At 53.4% G+C, this 21684-nt stretch overlaps 1 protein-coding gene across 2 annotated transcripts in view; it reads left to right on the top strand.

Moving 5' to 3' along the window:
- sptbn5 (spectrin, beta, non-erythrocytic 5) overlaps nt 1-21684 on the top strand; it is a 365898-nt gene that overhangs the window by 329649 nt on the left and 14565 nt on the right. For both annotated transcript variants that reach the window (XM_059649324.1, XM_059649323.1), the window contains exons 57-63: nt 10181-10375; nt 12219-12374; nt 13178-13395; nt 18527-18716; nt 19376-19552; nt 20065-20163; nt 20315-20965. In XM_059649324.1, coding sequence (XP_059505307.1) covers nt 10181-10375; nt 12219-12374; nt 13178-13395; nt 18527-18716; nt 19376-19552; nt 20065-20163; nt 20315-20965 — 1686 coding nt within the window. The remainder of the gene's footprint in view (nt 1-10180; nt 10376-12218; nt 12375-13177; nt 13396-18526; nt 18717-19375; nt 19553-20064; nt 20164-20314; nt 20966-21684) is intronic.

Raw genomic sequence — 21684 nt, 5'->3', positions numbered from 1 at the left:
GAGAGCAGTGAAAGAGAGAGAGAGCGAGACTGGGACTGAGAGCAGGGAAAGAGAGAGAGAGACTGGAACTGAGACCAGGGAAAGAGAGAGAGAGAGAGAGACTGGGACTGAGAGCCGGGAGAGAGAGAGAGAGAGGGAGACTGGGACTGAGAGCAGGGAACGAGAGAGAGAGAGAGCGCGCGACTCGGACAGAGAGCAGTGAAAGAGAGAAAGCGAGAGAGAGACTGGGACTGAGAGCAGGGAAAGAGAGAGAGAGAGAGAGACTGGGACTGAGAGCAGGGAAAGAGAGAGAGAGAGAGAGCGACTGGGACTGAGAGCAGGGAAAGAGAGAGAGAGACTGGGACTGGGAGCAGGGAGAGAGAGAGAGAGAGAGAGACTGGGACTGAGAGCAGGGAGAGAGAGAGAGACTGGGACTGAGAGCACGGAAAGAGAGAGAGAGAGAGACTGGGACTGAGAGCAGGGAAAGAGAGATAGAGACTGGGACTGAGAACAGGGAAAGAGAGAGAGAGAGAGACTGGGACTGAGAGCAGGGAAAGAGAGAGAGAGAGAGACTGGGACTGAGAGCAGGGAAAGAGAGAGAGAGAGACTGGGACAGAGAGTAGGGAAGGAGAGAGTGAGAGACTGGGACAGAGAGCAGGGAACGAGAGAGAGAGAGAGACTGGGACAGAGAGCAGGGAAAGAGAGAGAGAGAGAGCAGTGAAAGAGAGAGAGAGAGAGACTGGGACTGAGAGCAGGGAAAGAGAGAGAGAGAGAGAGAGAGAGAGAGAGAGAGATAGAGACTGGGACAGAGAGCAGGGAAAGAGAGAGAGAGAGACTGGGACTGAGAGCAGGGAAAGAGAGGGAAAGAGAGAGACTGGGACAGAGCAGGGAAAGAGAGACAGAGAGACTGGGACAGAGAGCAGGGATAGGGAGAGAGAGAGAGAGACTGGGACTGAGAGCAGGGAAAGAGAGAGAGAGAGAGAGACTGGGACTCAGAGCAGGGAAAGAGAGAGAGAGTGACTGGGACTGAGAGCAGGGAACGAGAGAGAGAGAGACTGGGACTGACCAGGGAAAGAGAGGGAAAGAGAGAGACTGGGACAGAGAGCAGGGAAAGAGAGAGAGAGAGAGAGAGCGACTCTCACAGAGCAGTGAAAGAGAGAGAGCGAGAGAGAGACTGGGACTGAGAGCAGGGAAAGAGAGAGAGAGAGAGAGACTGGGACAGAGAGCAGGGAAAGAGAGAGAGAGAGAGAGACTGGGACTGAGAGGAGGGAAAGAGAGAGAGAGAGAGAGACTGGGACTGAGGGCACGGAAAGAGAGAGAGAGACTGGGACTGAGAGCAGGGAAAGAGAGAGAGAGAGAGACTGGGACTGAGAGCAGGGAAATAGAGAGAGAGAGACTGGGACTGAGAGCAGGGAAAGAGAGAGAGAGAGAGACTGGGACTGAGAGCAGGGAAATAGAGAGAGAGAGACTGGGACTGAGAGCAGGGAAAGAGAGAGAGAGAGAGACTGGGACTGAGAGCAGGGAAAGAGAGAGAGAGACTGGGACTGGGAGCAGGGAAAGAGAGAGAGAGAGAGAGAGAGAGAGATAGAGACTGGGACAGAGAGCAGGGAAAGAGAGGGAAAGAGAGAGACTGGGACTGAGAGCAGGGAACGAGAGAGAGAGAGAGAGAGACTGGGACTGAGAGCAGGGAACGAGAGAGAGAGAGAGAGAGACTGGGACTGAGAGCAGGGAACGAGAGAGAGAGAGAGAGAGACTGGGACTGAGAGCAGGGAACGAGAGAGAGAGAGAGAGAGAGACTGGGACTGAGAGCAGGGAAAGAGAGAGAGGGAGACTGGGACTGAGAGCAGGGAAAGAGAGAGTGAGACTGGGACTGAGCAGGGAAAGAGAGAGAGAGAGAGAGACTGGGACTGAGAGCCGGGAGAGAGAGAGGGAGACTGGGACTGAGAGCAGGGAACGAGAGAGAGAGAGCGCGCGCGACTCGGACAGAGAGCAGTGAAAGAGAGAGAGCGAGAGAGAGACTGGGACTGAGAGCAGGGAAAGAGAGAGAGACAGAGAGAGAGAGACTGGGACTGAGAGCAGGGAAAGAGAGAGAGAGACTGGGACTGACCAGGGAAAGAGAGGGAAAGAGAGAGACTGGGACAGAGAGCAGGGAAAGAGAGAGAGAGAGAGAGAGAGCGACTCTCACAGAGCAGTGAAAGAGAGAGAGCGAGAGAGAGACTGGGACTGAGAGCAGGGAAAGAGAGAGAGAGAGAGACTGGGACTGAGAGCAGGGAAAGAGAGAGAGAGAGAGAGACTGGGACAGAGAGCAGGGAAAGAGAGAGAGAGAGACTGGGACAGAGAGCAGGGAAAGAGAGAGAGAGAGACTGGGACTGAGAGCAGGGAAAGAGAGAGAGAGAGAGACTGGGACTGAGAGCAGGGAAAGAGAGATAGAGACTGGGACTGAGAACAGGGAAAGAGAGAGAGAGAGAGACTGGGACTGAGAACAGGGAAAGAGAGAGAGAGAGACTGGGACTGAGAGCAGGGAAAGAGAGAGAGAGAGACTGGGACTGAGAGCAGGGAAAGAGAGACAGAGAGACTGGGACAGAGAGCAGGGATAGGGAGAGAGAGAGAGAGAGAGACTGGGACTGAGAGCAGGGAAAGAGAGAGTGAGACTGGGACTGAGAGCAGGGAAAGAGAGAGAGAGACTGGGACTGACCAGGGAAAGAGAGGGAAAGAGAGAGACTGGGACAGAGAGCAGGGAAAGAGAGAGAGAGAGAGAGACTGGGACAGAGAGCAGGGAAAGAGAGAGAGAGAGAGAGCGAGAGAGAGACTGGGACTGAGAGCAGGGAAAGAGAGAGAGAGAGAGAGAGACTGGGACTGAGAGCAGGGAAAGAGAGAGAGAGAGAGAGAGAGAGACTGGGACAGAGAGCAGGGAAAGAGAGAGAGAGAGAGACTGGGACTGAGAGCAGGGAAATGGAGAGAGAGAGACTGGGACTGAGAGCAGGGAAAGAGAGAGACTGGGACTGGGAGCAGGGAAAGAGAGAGAGAGAGAGAGACTGGGACAGAGAGCAGGGAAAGAGAGAGAGAGAGAGAGCGACTTGGACAGAGAGCAGTGAAAGAGAGAGAGAGCGAGACTGGGACTGAGAGCAGGGAAAGAGAGAGAGAGACTGGAACTGAGACCAGGGAAAGAGAGAGAGAGAGAGAGAGAGAGAGAGAGAGAGAGATAGAGACTGGGACAGAGAGCAGGGATAGGGAGAGAGAGAGAGAGAGACTGGGACTGAGAGCAGGGAAAGAGAGAGAGAGAGAGAGACTGGGACTGAGAGCAGGGAAAGAGAGAGAGAGAGAGTGACTGGGACTGAGAGCAGGGAACGAGAGAGAGAGAGAGAGCGCGACTCGGACAGAGAGCAGTGAAAGAGAGAGAGCGAGAGAGAGACTGGGACTGAGAGCAGGGAAAGAGAGAGAGAGAGAGAGAGAGACTGGGACTGAGAGCAGGGAAAGAGAGAGAGAGACTGGAACTGACCAGGGAAAGAGAGGGAAAGAGAGAGACTGGGACAGAGAGCAGGGAAAGAGAGAGAGAGAGAGAGAGAGAGAGAGAGAGACTGGGACTGAGAGCAGGGAAAGAGAGAGAGAGAGAGAGAGCGCGACTCTCACAGAGCAGTGAAAGAGAGAGAGCGAGAGAGAGACTGGGACTGAGAGCAGGGAAAGAGAGAGAGAGAGAGAGAGACTGGGACAGAGAGGAGGGAAAGAGAGAGAGAGAGACTGGGACTGAGGGCACGGAAAGAGAGAGAGAGAGAGACTGGGACTGAGAGCAGGGAAAGAGAGAGAGAGAGAGACTGAGACTGAGAGCAGGGAAATAGAGAGAGAGAGACTGGGACTGAGAGCAGGGAAAGAGAGAGAGAGAGAGACTGGGACTGGGAGCAGGGAAAGAGAGAGAGAGAGAGAGAGAGAGATAGAGACTGGGACAGAGAGCAGGGAAAGAGAGGGAAAGAGAGAGACTGGGACTGAGAGCAGGGAAAGAGAGAGAGAGACTGGGACTGGGAGCAGGGAAAGAGAGAGAGAGAGAGAGAGAGAGAGAGAGAGAGAGAGATAGAGACTGGGACAGAGAGCAGGGAAAGAGAGAGAGAGAGAGACTGGGACTGAGAGCAGGGAACGAGAGAGAGAGAGAGACTGGGACTGAGAGCAGGGAAAGAGAGAGAGGGAGACTGGGACTGAGAGCAGGGAAAGAGAGAGTGAGACTGGGACTGAGCAGGGAAAGAGAGAGAGAGAGAGAGACTGGGACTGAGCCGGGAGAGAGAGAGAGAGAGAGGGAGACTGGGACTGAGAGCAGGGAACGAGAGAGAGAGAGAGCGCGCGACTCGGACAGAGAGCAGTGAAAGAGAGAAAGCGAGAGAGAGACTGGGACTGAGAGCAGGGAAAGAGAGAGAGAGAGAGAGACTGGGACTGAGAGCAGGGAAAGAGAGAGAGAGAGAGAGCGACTGGGACTGAGAGCAGGGAAAGAGAGAGAGAGACTGGGACTGGGAGCAGGGAGAGAGAGAGAAAGACTGGGACTGAGAGCAGGGAGAGAGAGAGAGACTGGGACTGAGAGCACGGAAAGAGAGAGAGAGAGAGACTGGGACTGAGAGCAGGGAAAGAGAGATAGAGACTGGGACTGAGAACAGGGAAAGAGAGAGAGAGAGAGACTGGGACTGAGAGCAGGGAAAGAGAGAGAGAGAGACTGGGACTGAGAGCAGGGAAAGAGAGAGAGAGAGACTGGGACAGAGAGTAGGGAAGGAGAGAGTGAGAGACTGGGACAGAGAGCAGGGAACGAGAGAGAGAGAGAGACTGGGACAGAGAGCAGGGAAAGAGAGAGAGAGAGAGCAGTGAAAGAGAGAGAGAGAGAGACTGGGACTGAGAGCAGGGAAAGAGAGAGAGAGACTGGAACTGAGACCAGGGAAAGAGAGAGAGAGAGAGAGAGAGAGAGAGAGAGAGATAGAGACTGGGACAGAGAGCAGGGAAAGAGAGAGAGAGAGACTGGGACTGAGAGCAGGGAAAGAGAGGGAAAGAGAGAGACTGGGACAGAGCAGGGAAAGAGAGACAGAGAGACTGGGACAGAGAGCAGGGATAGGGAGAGAGAGAGAGAGACTGGGACTGAGAGCAGGGAAAGAGAGAGAGAGAGAGAGACTGGGACTGAGAGCAGGGAAAGAGAGAGAGAGAGAGTGACTGGGACTGAGAGCAGGGAACGAGAGAGAGAGAGACTGGGACTGACCAGGGAAAGAGAGGGAAAGAGAGAGACTGGGACAGAGAGCAGGGAAAGAGAGAGAGAGAGAGAGAGCGACTCTCACAGAGCAGTGAAAGAGAGAGAGCGAGAGAGAGACTGGGACTGAGAGCAGGGAAAGAGAGAGAGAGAGAGAGACTGGGACAGAGAGCAGGGAAAGAGAGAGAGAGAGAGAGACTGGGACTGAGAGGAGGGAAAGAGAGAGAGAGAGAGAGACTGGGACTGAGGGCACGGAAAGAGAGAGAGAGACTGGGACTGAGAGCAGGGAAAGAGAGAGAGAGAGAGACTGGGACTGAGAGCAGGGAAATAGAGAGAGAGAGACTGGGACTGAGAGCAGGGAAAGAGAGAGAGAGAGAGACTGGGACTGAGAGCAGGGAAATAGAGAGAGAGAGACTGGGACTGAGAGCAGGGAAAGAGAGAGAGAGAGAGACTGGGACTGAGAGCAGGGAAAGAGAGAGAGAGACTGGGACTGGGAGCAGGGAAAGAGAGAGAGAGAGAGAGAGAGAGATAGAGACTGGGACAGAGAGCAGGGAAAGAGAGGGAAAGAGAGAGACTGGGACTGAGAGCAGGGAACGAGAGAGAGAGAGAGAGAGACTGGGACTGAGAGCAGGGAACGAGAGAGAGAGAGAGAGAGACTGGGACTGAGAGCAGGGAACGAGAGAGAGAGAGAGAGAGAGACTGGGACTGAGAGCAGGGAAAGAGAGAGAGGGAGACTGGGACTGAGAGCAGGGAAAGAGAGAGTGAGACTGGGACTGAGCAGGGAAAGAGAGAGAGAGAGAGAGACTGGGACTGAGAGCCGGGAGAGAGAGAGGGAGACTGGGACTGAGAGCAGGGAACGAGAGAGAGAGAGAGCGCGCGACTCGGACAGAGAGCAGTGAAAGAGAGAGAGCGAGAGAGAGACTGGGACTGAGAGCAGGGAAAGAGAGAGAGACAGAGAGAGAGAGACTGGGACTGAGAGCAGGGAAAGAGAGAGAGAGACTGGGACTGACCAGGGAAAGAGAGGGAAAGAGAGAGACTGGGACAGAGAGCAGGGAAAGAGAGAGAGAGAGAGAGAGAGAGCGACTCTCACAGAGCAGTGAAAGAGAGAGAGCGAGAGAGAGACTGGGACTGAGAGCAGGGAAAGAGAGAGAGAGAGAGACTGGGACTGAGAGCAGGGAAAGAGAGAGAGAGAGAGAGACTGGGACAGAGAGCAGGGAAAGAGAGAGAGAGAGACTGGGACAGAGAGCAGGGAAAGAGAGAGAGAGAGAGACTGGGACTGAGAGCAGGGAAAGAGAGAGAGAGAGAGACTGGGACTGAGAGCAGGGAAAGAGAGATAGAGACTGGGACTGAGAACAGGGAAAGAGAGAGAGAGAGAGACTGGGACTGAGAACAGGGAAAGAGAGAGAGAGAGACTGGGACTGAGAGCAGGGAAAGAGAGAGAGAGAGACTGGGACTGAGAGCAGGGAAAGAGAGACAGAGAGACTGGGACAGAGAGCAGGGATAGGGAGAGAGAGAGAGAGAGAGACTGGGACTGAGAGCAGGGAAAGAGAGAGTGAGACTGGGACTGAGAGCAGGGAAAGAGAGGGAGAGAGAGAGACTGGGACAGAGAGCAGGGAAAGAGAGACAGAGAGACTGGGACAGAGAGCAGGGATAGGGAGAGAGAGAGAGAGAGAGAGAGACTGGGACTGAGAGCAGGGAAAGAGAGAGAGAGAGAGAGACTGGGACTGAGAGCAGGGAAAGAGAGAGAGACTGGGACTGAGAGCAGGGAAAGAGAGAGAGACTGGGACTCAGCAGGGAAAGAGAGAGAGACTGGGACTGAGAGCAGGGAAAGAGAGAGAGAGAGATACTGGGACTGAGAGCAGGGAAAGAGAGGGACAGACTGGGAATGACAGCAGGGAAAGAGAGAGAGAGAGAGAGACTGGGACTGAGAGCAGGGAAAGAGAGAGAGAGACTGGGACAGAGAGCAGGGAAAGACAGAGAGAGAGAGAGCGACTTGGACAGAGAGCAGTGAAAGAGAGAGAGAGAGAGACTGGGACTGAGAGCAGGGAAAGAGAGAGAGAGACTGGAACTGAGACCAGGGAAAAAGAGAGAGAGAGAGAGAGAGAGAGATAGAGACTGGGACAGAGAGCAGGGAAAGAGAGAGAGAGAGACTGGGACTGAGAGGAGGGAAAGAGAGAGACTGGGACAGAGAGCAGGGAAAGAGAGACAGAGACTGGGACAGAGAGCAGGGATAGGGAGAGAGAGAGAGAGAGACTGGGACTGAGAGCAGGGAAAGAGAGAGAGAGACTGGGACTGACCAGGGAAAGAGAGAGACTGGGACAGAGAGCAGGGAAAGAGAGAGAGAGAGAGAGAGACTGGGACTGAGAGCAGGGAAAGAGAGAGAGAGAGAGACTGGGACTGAGAGCAGGGAAAGAGAGAGAGAGAGAGAGACTGGGACAGAGAGCAGGGAAAGAGAGAGAGAGAGAGAGAGACTGGGACTGAGGGCACGGAAAGAGAGAGAGAGAGAGACTGGGACTGAGAGCAGGGAAAGAGACAGAGAGAGAGACTGGGACTGAGAGCAGGGAAATAGAGAGAGAGAGACTGGGACTGAGAGCAGGGAAAGAGAGAGAGAGAGAGACTGGGACAGAGTGCAGGGAAAGAGAGAGAGACTGGGACTCAGCAGGGAAAGAGAGAGAGACTGGGACTGAGAGCAGGGAAAGAGAGAGAGAGAGATACTGGGACTGAGAGCAGGGAAAGAGAGGGACAGACTGGGAATGACAGCAGGGAAAGAGAGAGAGAGAGACTGGGACAGAGAGTAGGGAAGGAGAGAGTGAGAGACTGGGACAGAGAGCAGGGAACGAGAGGGAAAGAGAGAGACTGGGACAGAGAGCAGGGAAAGAGAGACAGAGAGACTGGGACAGAGAGCAGGGATAGGGAGAGAGAGAGAGAGACTGGGACTGAGAGCAGGGAAAGAGAGAGAGAGAGAGAGACTGGGACAGAGAGCAGGGAAAGAGAGAGAGACTGGGACTGAGAGCACGGAAAGAGAGAGAGAGAGAGAGAGAGACTGGGACTGAGAGCAGAGAGAGAGAGAGAGACTGGGACTGAGAGCAGGGAAAGAGAGAGAGACTGGGACTGAGAGCAGGGAAAGAGAGAGACTGGGACTGAGAGCAGGGAAAGAGAGAGAGAGATGCTGGGACTGAGAGCAGGGAAAGAGAGGGAGAGACTGGGAATGACAGCAGGCAAAGAGAGAGTGAGAGACTGGGACAGAGAGCAGGGAAGGAGAGAGTGAGAGACTGGGACAGAGAGCAGGGAACGAGAGAGAGAGAGAGAGAGAGCGACTCGGACAGAGCAGTGAAAGAGAGAGAGCGAGAGAGAGACTGGGACTGAGAGCAGGGAAAGAGAGGGAAAGAGAGAGACTGGGACTGAGAGCAGGGAAAGAGAGAGAGAGAGAGAGAGACTGGGACTGAGAGCAGGGAAAGAGAGAGAGAGAGACTGGGACTGAGAGCAGGGAAAGAGAGAGAGAGAGAGACTGGGACTGAGAGCAGGGAAAGAGAGAGAGAGACTGGGACTGAGCAGGGAAAGAGAGAGAGAGAGAGAGAGACTGGGACTGGGAGCAGGGAAAGAGAGAGAGAGAGACTGGGACTGGGAGCAGGGAAAGAGAGAGAGAGAGACTGGGACAGAGAGCAGGGAAAGAGAGAGAGAGAGCGACTTGGACTGAGAGCAGGGAGAGAGAGAGAGAGACTGGGACTGAGAGCAGGGAAAGAGAGAGAGAGACTGGGACTGAGAGCAGGGAAAGAGAGAGAGAGACTGGGACTGAGAGCAGGGAAAGAGAGAGAGAGAGAGAGAGACTGGGACAGAGCAGGGAACGAGAGAGAGAGAGACTGGGACAGAGCAGGGAACGAGAGAGAGAGAGACTGGGACAGAGAGCAGGGAAAGAGAGAGAGCGAGAGAGAGACTGGGACTGAGAGCAGGGAAAGAGAGAGAGAGAGAGACTGGGACTGAGAGCAGGGAAAGAGAGAGAGAGAGAGAGAGACTGGGACTGAGAGCACGGAAAGAGAGAGAGATACTGGGACTGAGAGCAGGGAAAGAGAGGGAGAGACTGGCACTGAGAGCAGGGAAAGAGAGAGAGAGAGAGACTGGGACTGAGAGCAGGGAAAGAGAGAGAGACTGGGACAGAGAGCAGGGAAAGAGAGGGAGAGACTGGGAATGACAGGGAAAGAGAGAGAGAGAGAGAGAGAGAGAGCGACTCGGACAGAGAGCAGTGAAAGAGAGAGAGCGAGAGAGAGACTGGGACTGAGAGCAGGGAAAGAGAGCGAGAGAGAGACTGGGACTGAGAGCAGGGAAAGAGAGAGAGAGAGACTGGGACTGAGAGCAGGGAAAGAGAGAGAGAGAGAGACTGGGACAGAGAGCAGGGAAAGAGAGAGAGAGAGCGAGAGAGAGACTGGGACTGAGAGCAGGGAAAGAGAGAGAGAGAGACTGGGACTGAGAGCAGGGAAAGAGAGAGAGAGAGAGACTGGGACAGAGAGCAGGGAAAGAGAGAGAGAGAGAGAGAGAGAGAGAGAGACTGGGACTGAGAGCAGGGAAAGAGAGAGAGAGAGACTGGGACTGAGAGCAGGGCAAGAGAGAGAGAGAGACTGGGACTGAGAGCAGGGAAAGAGACAGACAGAGACTGGGACTGAGAGCAGAGGAAGACAGACATGGGGTTTATGTTTTCTCTGGAATTTGCTGACGTTGCAGTAACCTATTGGAGGAATTAATCTCTGCATGCCCCTCAGTGATGAACGCTGCATGTGAAAACAGCAATTGAGCAGGAGTTTTTTTTTGCGCAAGGATTTGATGGTGGCATCATTTGAGTGGTTCTTGTACTGATGTCCCTGAGACAGAAACAGGCAAGGCGAGGGGTGAGAAAGCAGGTGTGTGTGTTTGAGTGGAGCCGGTGCCTGTGTGGCCACGCTGTCTCATCCTCTGCCCTGCCTGTCGTTGAGCTGTTTGCGGTTCCCACACCCACAGGTATTGCAAAAGAAGTTTGAGAACTTGGAGAAGGAGCTGAGCACCCTGGGCCAGACCAAGATGTCTGCATTTCACGATGAAGTGAAAGCGCTGAAGAGACAGTCTCACAGCTTCCTGCCGGAAATTATGGATCAGGCCAATGCGATTAACCAGCAGTGGCACAAACTGCAGCAAGCTGTGAGCAACCGGGCCGAGGTGAGGGCCAGTGGGCAGTGGGGCGGTCGGGGGGGGGAGCGATTTCTGATGGGTGAGGGGGTGTGCGGTTGGGTGACAGGGTGTCAGTCGGGCAAGGGAGCAGGTCAATGACCTACCTCCCATCGGCTTGTTCTGTCAAAATCACTGATTTATTTCGGCCAGGCCCACTGTTAACGTTGAGCCCAATCCAACAAGGTCATTGAGACCCTCAGTCCGGCATCTCGGAGGAGCCTGTGGGGATCTGAAGCTGGTTTCCGGTCATTATAGATCGTGTGATACTGTTTTAATAAGAGCAGCAGTCCTGGCCAATAATTATCCCTCAAGCACTGCCACTGAAACAGTTTATCTTGTTTGTGGGATCTGACTGTGCGTAAATTGGGTGCTGACATTGCAAACTCCCCCTTGTGGTTGCAGTGCACTTTGGGATGTTCTGAGGATTTGACAGGGGGACCCCGTATGTAATTTCTACAGTTCCCAGGTAACTAACTTGGAGCAAGACAACAAAATGTGAGGCTGGATGAACACAGCAGGCCAAGCAGCATCTCAGGAGCACAAAAGCTGACGTTTCGGGCCTAGACCCTTCATCAGAGAGGGTCTAACTAACTTGGAGCATCTTACTTACCCAGGCAGCCAGCTATATGTTCATCAGGCAGGTTGGGGTAAAGTAATCTCCGCTGGTCCATTTGTGAGCGAGGGGGCATGTCAATCAGAGAGGGTTTTTGGGCAGATTGTTCCATGCAGTTGGTCCTTCCGTGGCTGGGGTTGACCCTGTTCACCATCTGGCAGGAGGCTGTTGAAATTGTGGTCTGCAGCTCCCCTCGGTGGTGAATGGCAAAGACTGCAGTTGCTGCTGTGTGGAGGTTACAGGGCCCCTGTCAGAACTTTCAAACATCTCACCACTAGGGGGAGTTTGCATTGTCATCACCCAATTTGCGCACACTCAGATCCCACAAACAAGATAAACTGTTTCAGTGGCAGTGCTTGAGAGATAATTAATGGCCAGGACTGCTGCTCTTATTAAAACAGTATTGTAGAATCTTTAATAATCCACCCGAGTGGACAAACAAACAATTGCCTAAATGTCCCATCAGAAAGACTGCAGACTCAAACATAGATGAACACCTCGGGCCAAGCAGCATCATAGGAGCAGGAAGGCTGGCGTTTCGGGCCAAGGGTCTAGGCCTGAAACGTCAGCCTTCCCGCTCCTATGATGCTGCTTGGCCTGCTGTGTTCATCCAGATCTACACCTTGTTATCTTGGATTCTCCAGCATGTGCAGTTCCCTTTATCTGAGACTCAAACATAGTCTCTGTTGCTCCTATCAAGTGGGGTCAAGGGCCAGGGAAAGGAGCAGAAGTGAAAATAGAAAATGCTGGAAATACTTGGAGGGAAAAAGAGTCAGCTTAACTTTATATTAGCACAGCAGAGTTTCCAGAGCATGTGCTGTTGCTTTGTGGGCAGTGTGCACAGACAGGAAGATCCCACACAAAGCACAGAGATCTGCAATATGGATACCGTGTTTTGTACAGTGGGGGACTGAGGATTAAGCTGACCGTAGGATCAGGAAAACTACAAACCATGCTGTACACTCAATAAGTACCAACTGTTCTGGGTGTGGGGAACGGACTGACAGAAACTCTAACTCCGTTTCGAAAAGAGCAGCACTCCCTCATTGCTGGACTGAAGCCCACCACCAAGTCAGGGAGGGGTGGGGGGAGTCTGTGTGGAATCTGTGTTGTTCTATTTCTGGTGGGGTTATTCATGCTGGTAGGAAGGGATTGGGGAAATGTCTCCGCAGGATGGAAGCTGCCGTCAGTCTAACTGAACCTGTACCCTCGCTGCAGAATCTGAGGGCAGCACAGCAGGTACACCGGTTCGACTACGACGTGTCTGAGCTGAGGGCCTGGATCCAGGAGAAAGATGGCGCACTGGGCAATGACAACTATAGCCACGATTTAAACCAAGTGCAGACGCTGCTACGGCAACATGAAAGTCTAGAGGTAAATGACATCAACTCCCAATAATGCATGTACTTCATGGAGGGATGGTGGGGTTAGGGGATGGGGGCACAAGGAACTCCCTGGGGGAGGAGAAGGTCATGCTCCTTGGGGTCATTCCACCATAGGGTCACTCCACCAATGGGATTACTCCCCTGCTGGTTCATTCCACCAATGGGGACAGTCCCCTGGGGGTTCACTCCGCCAATGGGGTCGTTCCCCCGGGAGAACATTCCACTGACGGGGGTCGTTCCCCCGGGAGAACATTCCACCGACGGGGGTCGTTCCCCCGGGAGAACATTCCACCGACGGGAGTTGCTCCCCCGGGAGAACATTCCACCGATGGGGTAACAATCCTTGGGAGGTCACTCCTGGGTGGGGTCACACTGTGATAGGGTTAGGGTACTTCATCAGTAGGACACTTGGCTGTCAGGGTTGGGGAAGGGGGAATGGTATGTTATCCTTTATGGAGGCAACCATCTGCTGGGATGGGCTGATTGCCCTTTAGGAATAGGAGAAGGGTCTGCCACTCCACACATGGAGAGCAGGTCAGCAGACTGAGGTGGGGTTGGTGGTGAGCCATTGGGCGGCACAGTCCCCGAGGAACACCAGTCTCAGAGGGGTGGGGACACATTCCCATGGGCTTCACCAAGGTCAGATGGGAATTCCCAACAAAATTCAGGATCAGCACTGGGTGATTCCGCTCAGAATGGCGATAGGTATGGAGCAGCTGTTACCTTCCAATAAGAAATAAGAAGTAAGTGTGTCTCACTTACTTAATTAAACAATAATTGTGTTCCTTCCAGAGGGAGCTGGGAGCCATAAATGGGGAAGTTGACCGTATTGGTGGAGAAGCTCGGATGCTGGGTTTGGCGTATCCGCACGTCAGGGACAACCTGCAGGAGCGGCTGGAGGAGGTGGCTGAGTCTTGGGATAACCTGTATCGGAAAGCCGGAGAGTACAAGGAGAGGTTACTGCAAGCTGAGCGAGTCCAGGCCTACGTGAGCAACTGTCGGGTTTTCCTGTGAGTGAGAGCTGGGTCTTCGGACAGTGTGGGGGCACTTCGCTGAATGTACCAAGTTAAAACTTAATGAGAGCCCCCTCCCTGTCACCCTTCAACCCGTTACCAATTAAAAATCTATTTCTTCTTCAAAATTATTCAGAGCCCCAGCATCCACCACACTGTGCGATAGTAAACCCCTCAGATTCGCAACCCTTTCAGAGAAGTAATTTCTCCTCATCTCTGTTTGAGATCTGCTCACCCTTTTCTTAAAACTGTTACCTCTCGTTCAAGTTTGACCCACATAGGGAAACACCCTCTCTATGTCTACTTTGTCAGTCCCCTTTAGCATCTTACACTACATCTCCTCTCATTCTTCTAAACCCGATTCAGTACAAGCCTATGAGAGATCATGGGAACTGCAGATGCTGGAGAGTCCGAAATAACAAAGTGTGGAGCTGGATGAACACAGCAGGCCAAGCAGCATCTTAGGAGCACAAAAGCTGACGTTACAAGCCTAGACCCTTCATCAGAAAAGCTTTTAGGGTCAGCTTTTGTGCTCCTAAGATGCTGCTTGGCCTGCTTTGTTCATCCAGCTCCACACTTGTTATCACAGTACAAGTCTAAACTGCTCAGCCTGAGCTTGTAAGACAAAACCCTCTTCTCTGGAATCAATCTAGTGAACCTCCTCTGAACTGCCTCCAGTACATCTACAGCCTTCCTTTTAGACTTCTATTCCTTTTAACAATAAATTCCATTTTCCTTCCTTATTACCTGCTCTACCATCCATACTAGTTTTCTGTGACTCATGCATGAGCACACCCAGATGCACTCTGAAATTTGTTTCCATTTCGATAATTTGCCTTTGTGTTCCTCTCGCCAACATTGATAGCCTGACACAGCCTGGACATTTCAATGTTTTCTGCTTTTGTTTTAAACAAGACTTTATTTAGCTGTAGATAATAAAATGTGAGGCTGGATGAACACAGCAGGCCAAGCAGCATCTCAGGAGCACAAAAGCTGACGTTTCGGGCCTAGACCCTTCATCAGAGAGGGGGATGGGGGGAGGGAACTGGAATAAATAGGGAGAGAGGGGGAGGCGGACCGAAGATGGAGAGTAAAGAAGATAGGTGGAGAGGGTGTAGGTGGGGAGGTAGGGAGGGGATAGGTCAGTCCAGGGAAGACGGACAGGTCAAGGAGGTGGGATGAGGTTAGTAGGTAGCTGGGGGTGCGGCTTGGGGTGGGAGGAAGGGATGGGTGAGAGGAAGAACCGGTTAGGGAGGCAGAGACAGGTTGGACTGGTTTTGGGATGCAGTGGGTGGGGGGGAAGAGCTGGGCTGGTTGTGTGGTGCAGTGGGGGGAGGGGATGCACTGGGCTGGTTTAGGGATGCAGTAGGGGAAGGGGAGATTTTGAAACTGGTGAAGTCCACATTGATACCATATGGCTGCAGGGTTCCCAGGCGGAATATGAGTTGCTGTTCCTGCAACCTTCGGGTGGCATCATTGTGGCAGTGCAGGAGGCCCATGATGGACATGTCATCAAGAGAATGGGAGGGGGAGTGGAAATGGTTTGCGACTGGGAGGTGCAGTTGTTTGTTGCGAACTGAGCGGAGGTGTTCTGCAAAGCGGTCCCCAAGCCTCCGCTTGGTTTCCCCAATGTAGAGGAAGCCGCACCGGGTACAGTGGATGCAGTATACCACATTGGCAGATGTGCAGGTGAATCTCTGCTTAATGTGGAATGTCATCTTGGGGCCTGGGATGGGGGTGAGGGAGGAGGTGTGGGGACAAGTGTAGCATTTCCTGCGGTTGCAGGGGAAGGTGCCGGGTGTGGTGGGGTTGGAGGGCAGTGTGGAGCGAACAAGGGAGTCACGGAGAGAGTGGTCTCTCCGGAAAGCAGACAGGGGAGGGGATGGAAAAATGTCTTGGGTGGTGGGGTCGGATTGTAAATGGCGGAAGTGTCGGAGGATAATGCGTTGTATCCGGAGGTTGGTAGGGTGGTGTGTGAGAACGAGGGGGATCCTCTTGGGGCGGTTGTGGCGGGGGCGGGGTGTGAGGGATGTGTCGCGGGAAATGCGGGAGACGCGGTCAAGGGCGTTCTCAATCACCGTGGGGGGAAAGTTGCGGTCCTTAAAGAACTTGGACATCTGGGATGTGCGGGAGTGGAATGTCTTATCGTGGGAGCTCCTTCCCAAAATCCACAAACCTGCCTGCTCTGGTCGACCCATCGTCTCAGCCTGCTCCTGCCCCACCGAACTCATCTCCACCTATCTGGACTCCATTTTCTCCCCTTTGGTCCAGGAACTCCCCACCTATGTCCGTGACACCACCCACGCCCTCCACCTCCTCCAGGACTTCCAATTCCCTGGCCCCCAACACCTCATATTCACCATGGACGTCCAGTCCCTGTACACCTGCATTCCGCATGGAGATGGCCTCAAGGCCCTCCGCTTCTTCCTGTCCCGCAGGCCCGACCAGGCCCCCTCCACCGACACTCTCATCCGCCTAGCTGAACTCGTCCTCACACTCAACAACTTCTCTTTTGACTCCTCCCACTTCCTACAGACTAAGGGGGTGGCCATGGGCACCCGCATGGGCCCCAGCTATGCCTGCCTCTTTGTAGGTTACGTGGAACAGTCCCTCTTCCGCACCTACACAGGCCCCAAACCCCACCTCTTCCTCCGGTACATTGATGACTGTATCGGCGCTGCCTCTTGCTCCCCAGAGGAGCTCGAACAGTTCATCCACTTCACCAACACCTTCCACCCCAACCTTCAGTTCACCTGGGCCATCTCCAGCACATCCCTCACCTTCCTGGACCTCTCAGTCTCCATCTCAGGCAACCAGCTTGTAACTGATGTCCATTTCAAGCCCACCGACTCCCACAGCTACCTAGAATACACCTCCTCCCACCCACCCTCCTGCAAAAATTCCATCCCCTATTCCCAATTCCTCCGCCTCCGCCGCATCTGCTCCCACGATAAGACATTCCACTCCCGCACATCCCAGATGTCCAAGTTCTTTAAGGACCGCAACTTTCCCCCCACGGTGATTGAGAACGCCCTTGACCGCGTCTCCCGCATTTCCCGCGACACATCCCTCACACCCCGCCCCCGCCACAACCGCCCCAAGAGGATCCCCCTCGTTCTCACACACCACCCTACCAACCTCCGGATACAACGCATTATCCTCCGACACTTCCGCCATTTACAATCCGACCCCACCACCCAAGACATTTTTCCATCCCCTCCCCTGTCTGCTTTCCGGAGAGACCACTCTCTCCGTGACTCCCTTGTTCGCTCCACACTGCCCTCCAACCCCACCACACCCGGCACCTTCCCCTGCAACCGCAGGAAATGCTACACTTGTCCCCACACCTCCTCCCTCACCCCCATCCCAGGCCCCAAGATGACATTCCACATTAAGCAGAGATTCACCTGCACATCTGCCAATGTGGTATACTGCATCCACTGTACCCGGTGCGGCTTCCTCTACATTGGGGAAACCAAGCGGAGGCTTGGGGACCGCTTTGCAGAACACCTCCGCTCAGTTCGCAACAAACAACTGCACCTCCCAGTCGCAAACCATTTCCACTCCCCCTCCCATTCTCTTGATGACATGTCCATCATGGGCCTCCTGCACTGCCACAATGATGCCACCCGAAGGTTGCAGGAACAGCAACTCATATTCCGCCTGGGAACCCTGCAGCCATATGGTATCAATGTGGACTTCACCAGTTTCAAAATCTCCCCTTCCCCTACTGCATCCCTAAACCAGCCCAGTGCATCCCCTCCCCCCACTGCACCACACAACCAGCCCAGCTCTTCCCCCCCACCCACTGCATCCCAAAACCAGTCCAACCTGTCTCTGCCTCCCTAACCGGTTCTTCCTCTCACCCATCCCTTCCTCCCACCCCAAGCCGCACCCCCAGCTACCTACTAACCTCATCCCACCTCCTTGACCTGTCCGTCTTCCCTGGACTGACCTATCCCCTCCCTACCTCCCCACCCACACCCTCTCCACCTATCTTCTTTACTCTCCATCTTCGGTCCGCCTCCCCCTCTCTCCCTATTTATTCCAGTTCCCTCCCCCCATCCCCCTCTCTGATGAAGGGTCTAGGCCCGAAACGTCAGCTTTTGTGCTCCTGAGATGCTGCTTGGCCTGCTGTGTTCATCCAGCCTCACATTTTATTATCTTGGAATCTCCAGCATCTGCTGTTCCCATTATCTCTGATTTTATTTAGCTGTACTTCTTTCAAAATAATTTTATCATCAGGAGAAAGTTGAGGTGAGAGATGAATGCAGACGTGAGACCCAGGAGAGAATCCCTGCACTGAAGTGTGTACTGTGGGCAGTGACCAGCTGGAAAGATTGGCTGGGGGTGGAGGGAGACAGTGGTAACAGGATCAAGGGGCTGCAGGTCAACAGGGAGCTGAGGTGGAAGATTGGCTTTGAGATGCTGACAAGCAGCAAGGGATATTTGTGATAAGAGGAGCAGGAGAGAGAAGCAGCAGATTGTGAGGCAGGTAACTGACCGAGGAGCAATATGGCAGAAATGTGTTACTTGGATGTAAAAGTGGGGGGCAGCATCGACCCCATGAGGGTGGGGACTGTGGGGGGCATTAGGGTTAAGAAAGATCCACCAGGGCTAAGCTGAAGAGATGAGAACTGCACTGAATGGCTACTCATCCCGTCTGGCTGTGAGAGGCAGTGATAGACAACACAGCACATGATACACCAGCTGGATGTGGATCTACAGGCCTCGCACTCGGATAAAACCAGTGCCTGGAGCACCGGTCACAGCTCCTGGCATCGAGAGGGTTAACCTACTCTCCTAAACCACCACGGGTGTGCCGGTGGCTCAGTGGTCAGCACTGCTGCTTCATAGAGCCAGGGCCCCAGGTTTGATTCCAGCCTCGGGTGACTGGCTGTGTGGAGTTTGCACGTTCTCCCCGTGTCTGCATGGGTTTCCTCCAGGTGCTCCGGTTTCCCTCCCACAGTCCAAAAGTGTGCAGGTTAGGTGGATTGGCCACAGGAAATGCAGGGTTACAGAGTTAGGGTAGGGAGTGGGTATGGGTGGATGCTTTTCAGAGGATCTAGATGGGCTGAATGGCCTGTTTCCACACTGAAGGGATTCTGTGATTTTCCTGCTTCCACAGGGCCTGGGTGAATGAGATGGATGCACTGCTGGACTCGGAGGAACAGGCCAGGGGCATTTTGGGAACAGAGCAACTCTGTAAGCAACACGATGAGTATAAATGTGAGATTGACAAGCAAAGACCCAAATATCAAGAGCTGAGAAGTGCAGGAAACGAGCTGAGAGGGAACACACACGTCATGTTGGAGGAGGTAAAGGCCAGAAGGACTGTCTTGCCCCGCTTCCTGCACTGAGCCCCTTAGTAATGCACTGTAATCCCCCCTCACCGGGATCACTGTAATCCCCCCTCCCACCGGGATCACTGTAATCCCCCCTCCCACCGGGATCACTGTAATCCCCCCTCCCACCGGGATCACTGTAATCCGCAACATCCAAGACTATAGAGCCCAAACTACTCTACCATACTATACCCCAATCTCCCCAACCGCTCACTTCCGCACCCCGCCAACACACACACAGACACACACACATACATGCATGTACACATATGCACGCATGCGCACACATATACGATTGCGTATACATGCACGCATATACACACATGCGTACACAGACATACAAACATATATGTACACTCACGTGCACATACAAACATATACATGCGCACAGACAAATACACACGCATGCGTACACTCTCTCTCACTCTCACACACACACTGACACACACACACGCGTGCACACACAAGTACCATGACGCGTACACTGACGCGCGCACACGTACACTGATACACGCACACACACCGACACGCGCACGCACTGACTGACACACACAGACACGCACGCACACTCACTCTGACACACACACACACACACCCCTCCCTGATATGTTGTCCATTTTCCCTCTGAACAGGTTGATGAGAAGTTGAATGAGTTGTCCGACAGTATGGATGAGCTTGTGAAGAAGTGGGAAAAGTTGGAGGAGCTGTACGAGAAGGAGCTGTGGAAGGAGGCCCAGCTCAGAGAACTCGAGCTGCTGGCTGCGTGGCTGAGCTCCAAGGAGGGACTAGTGACAAGCAACAACTATGGGGTAAGACCGATCTCCAGGCCTGTTCTTGCTGGCTGTTGCTGATGCTCTGGATTGTGACAGGAGACTGTAAGCAGGCGACTAGAGGGAATTGGAGTTGAGAGGCAGTTACCTTGGTGTGTGTACATTCCTTTGGCCAACATTGCAAGCTACTCTGATTCAGGTGATGACATAAAAACCAGTGAAACTGAGCTGAGCCAGGCCAGGCCAGGCCCCTCACCGTAAGCATCATGTTGGAACTGACAGGTTACAACTCTCAGGAAAGATTGAACATTGCAGAACACTTTTCTCCACCAAAGACAGGGATGTAGATTAGCGTAAGCGGGGTCTTTAAAATGACATTTGACAGTCTAATTGTTCAAATGTGGGGAAGACCAGGGATCAGGGACTGTTTCATCCCCAATAAATCCTATTCAGTGGTTGGGAAGGGGACTGTAAGTGGAAGTTTACAATTGACCTGCGCCTCCAGCTGTCCCGTCTCCCTTCAGCGCTGACTTTCTCACGTCCCCTCTCAGGATTCTGTCGACGAAGTGGAAGACCTGATCAAGCGGCACGAGGACTTTGAGAAGATGCTCGCAGCTCAGGATGAGAAGATCAGCCAACTGGAGAAAACGGTAAAGGCCGGGCGCGCAGCGTAGCTTCGATCGAAACCTGTGTATCTCAGCCTCCCAGGTGCACTGAACATACAGGCAGACGAGGCTTAGTCTTATTGTGTGCAACAGGTAGGACTGTGTAATTTCAGCCTCTTTATTTGCTCGGTTTTAGGGGGAAGAGTTCCGAACAGAGGCGAGTGTGAAGGAGAAAGAGCGCAAAGTGGCCCGTGTCCCGTCGCTGAAGAGAAAGGGATCGGATAAGAAGCCAACGCCATTGAAGATCATTGGAAAACGTGATTCCGACCTCGGGAGGTCCCCCAAGTCCTGGACAAAAGAGACAATTGTTAGCCCAGCTCCAAAGACCCCCTCAACGTCTGACCTGTTCTTCTCTCCAGTCCGAAGGACTCTTCAGACGGGTCCAGGTACTGGAGAGGACAGGAGATGGTCCCTCACCCAGCCACCTCTGTCACCAAAGTCCTTCAGTCTCCAAGCAGGGCGTCCAGATGTGAGAGCTTCGAATCCAACCAGAGCCGGTGTCTCACTGCCACCCAAATTGCTCCCCCGGCTTCCGTCCAGTGAGGTGCAAGATCCGACCTCGCCAGCTCGCGTTGGCACCAGCACCGAGGCAGCTACAGCCCAAAGGCTTCCAACCTCTGACGGTTCTTCCCAGGGAGAGCTTTGCCTAGAACGAGCCACAGCTTTGACTGTGGACCCTGCGACCGGCCCTGTGGAGAGACAGGGGCCCGGGGACACAGAGCTGTTATCACTCACTGGGACTCGGCAGAGTGCCCAGCCATCGATCACAGCAACATCGGGTGAAAAGGTAGGAACGGAGATAACTGAAGCATTGCTCTGACATTGCAAGTCAATGCGATGTTTGGCATTAGCTCTTTGAGACGTTGCCACTCCCTGCCCCTGCTGCCTCTCCCTCTCTCTCCATATTTCTGTCTTTCTTTTATTAGTCCTCGCCATTATTTGTCCCCCTTATCATTTCCAATCTATCCTTCTACCCCTGACCTATCCACACCTCTCTGTTACTTTGCTTCCGATGTGGCTCATTTGGCACCAGGTTTGCATCTGAATGGTGGAGCAGGCTCGAAGGGCCGAATGGCCTACACCTGCTCCTATTTTCTATGTTGCTTTCTATACCATGGGTTCTGAGGCACAATTGGTTAATTCAGACAGAAATGCCACGTAGAACTCCCCTAGCCTCCCATGGGATGGGTCAGGGAACATAATCAGGCAGGAGGCAAGAAATCCATATTCTGATGGTGGGTTAAAACGTGAGCATTAAGTTCCCAGAAATTTTCAGGTGGGATTCATAAATGTTCCCTGAATATTCATTAACACCCCCACCCACTGCGAACAATTATAGAATTCCCCACAGTGTGGAAATTGGACATTCGGCCCCACAAGTCCACACTGACCTCCAAAGATCATCCCATCCTATGCTTGTACCCCTGCATATCCCATGCCTAATCCCCTAACTTACACACCCTGGAGACTACAGGCAATTTAGCATGGCCGTCTCACCTAGCCCGC

This window comes from Stegostoma tigrinum, chromosome 10 (assembly GCF_030684315.1).
Source record: "Stegostoma tigrinum isolate sSteTig4 chromosome 10, sSteTig4.hap1, whole genome shotgun sequence".
In the NCBI taxonomy this organism is placed as follows: Eukaryota; Metazoa; Chordata; class Chondrichthyes; order Orectolobiformes; family Stegostomatidae; genus Stegostoma; species Stegostoma tigrinum.
This window is presented reverse-complemented; position numbering and strand designations above follow the sequence as displayed.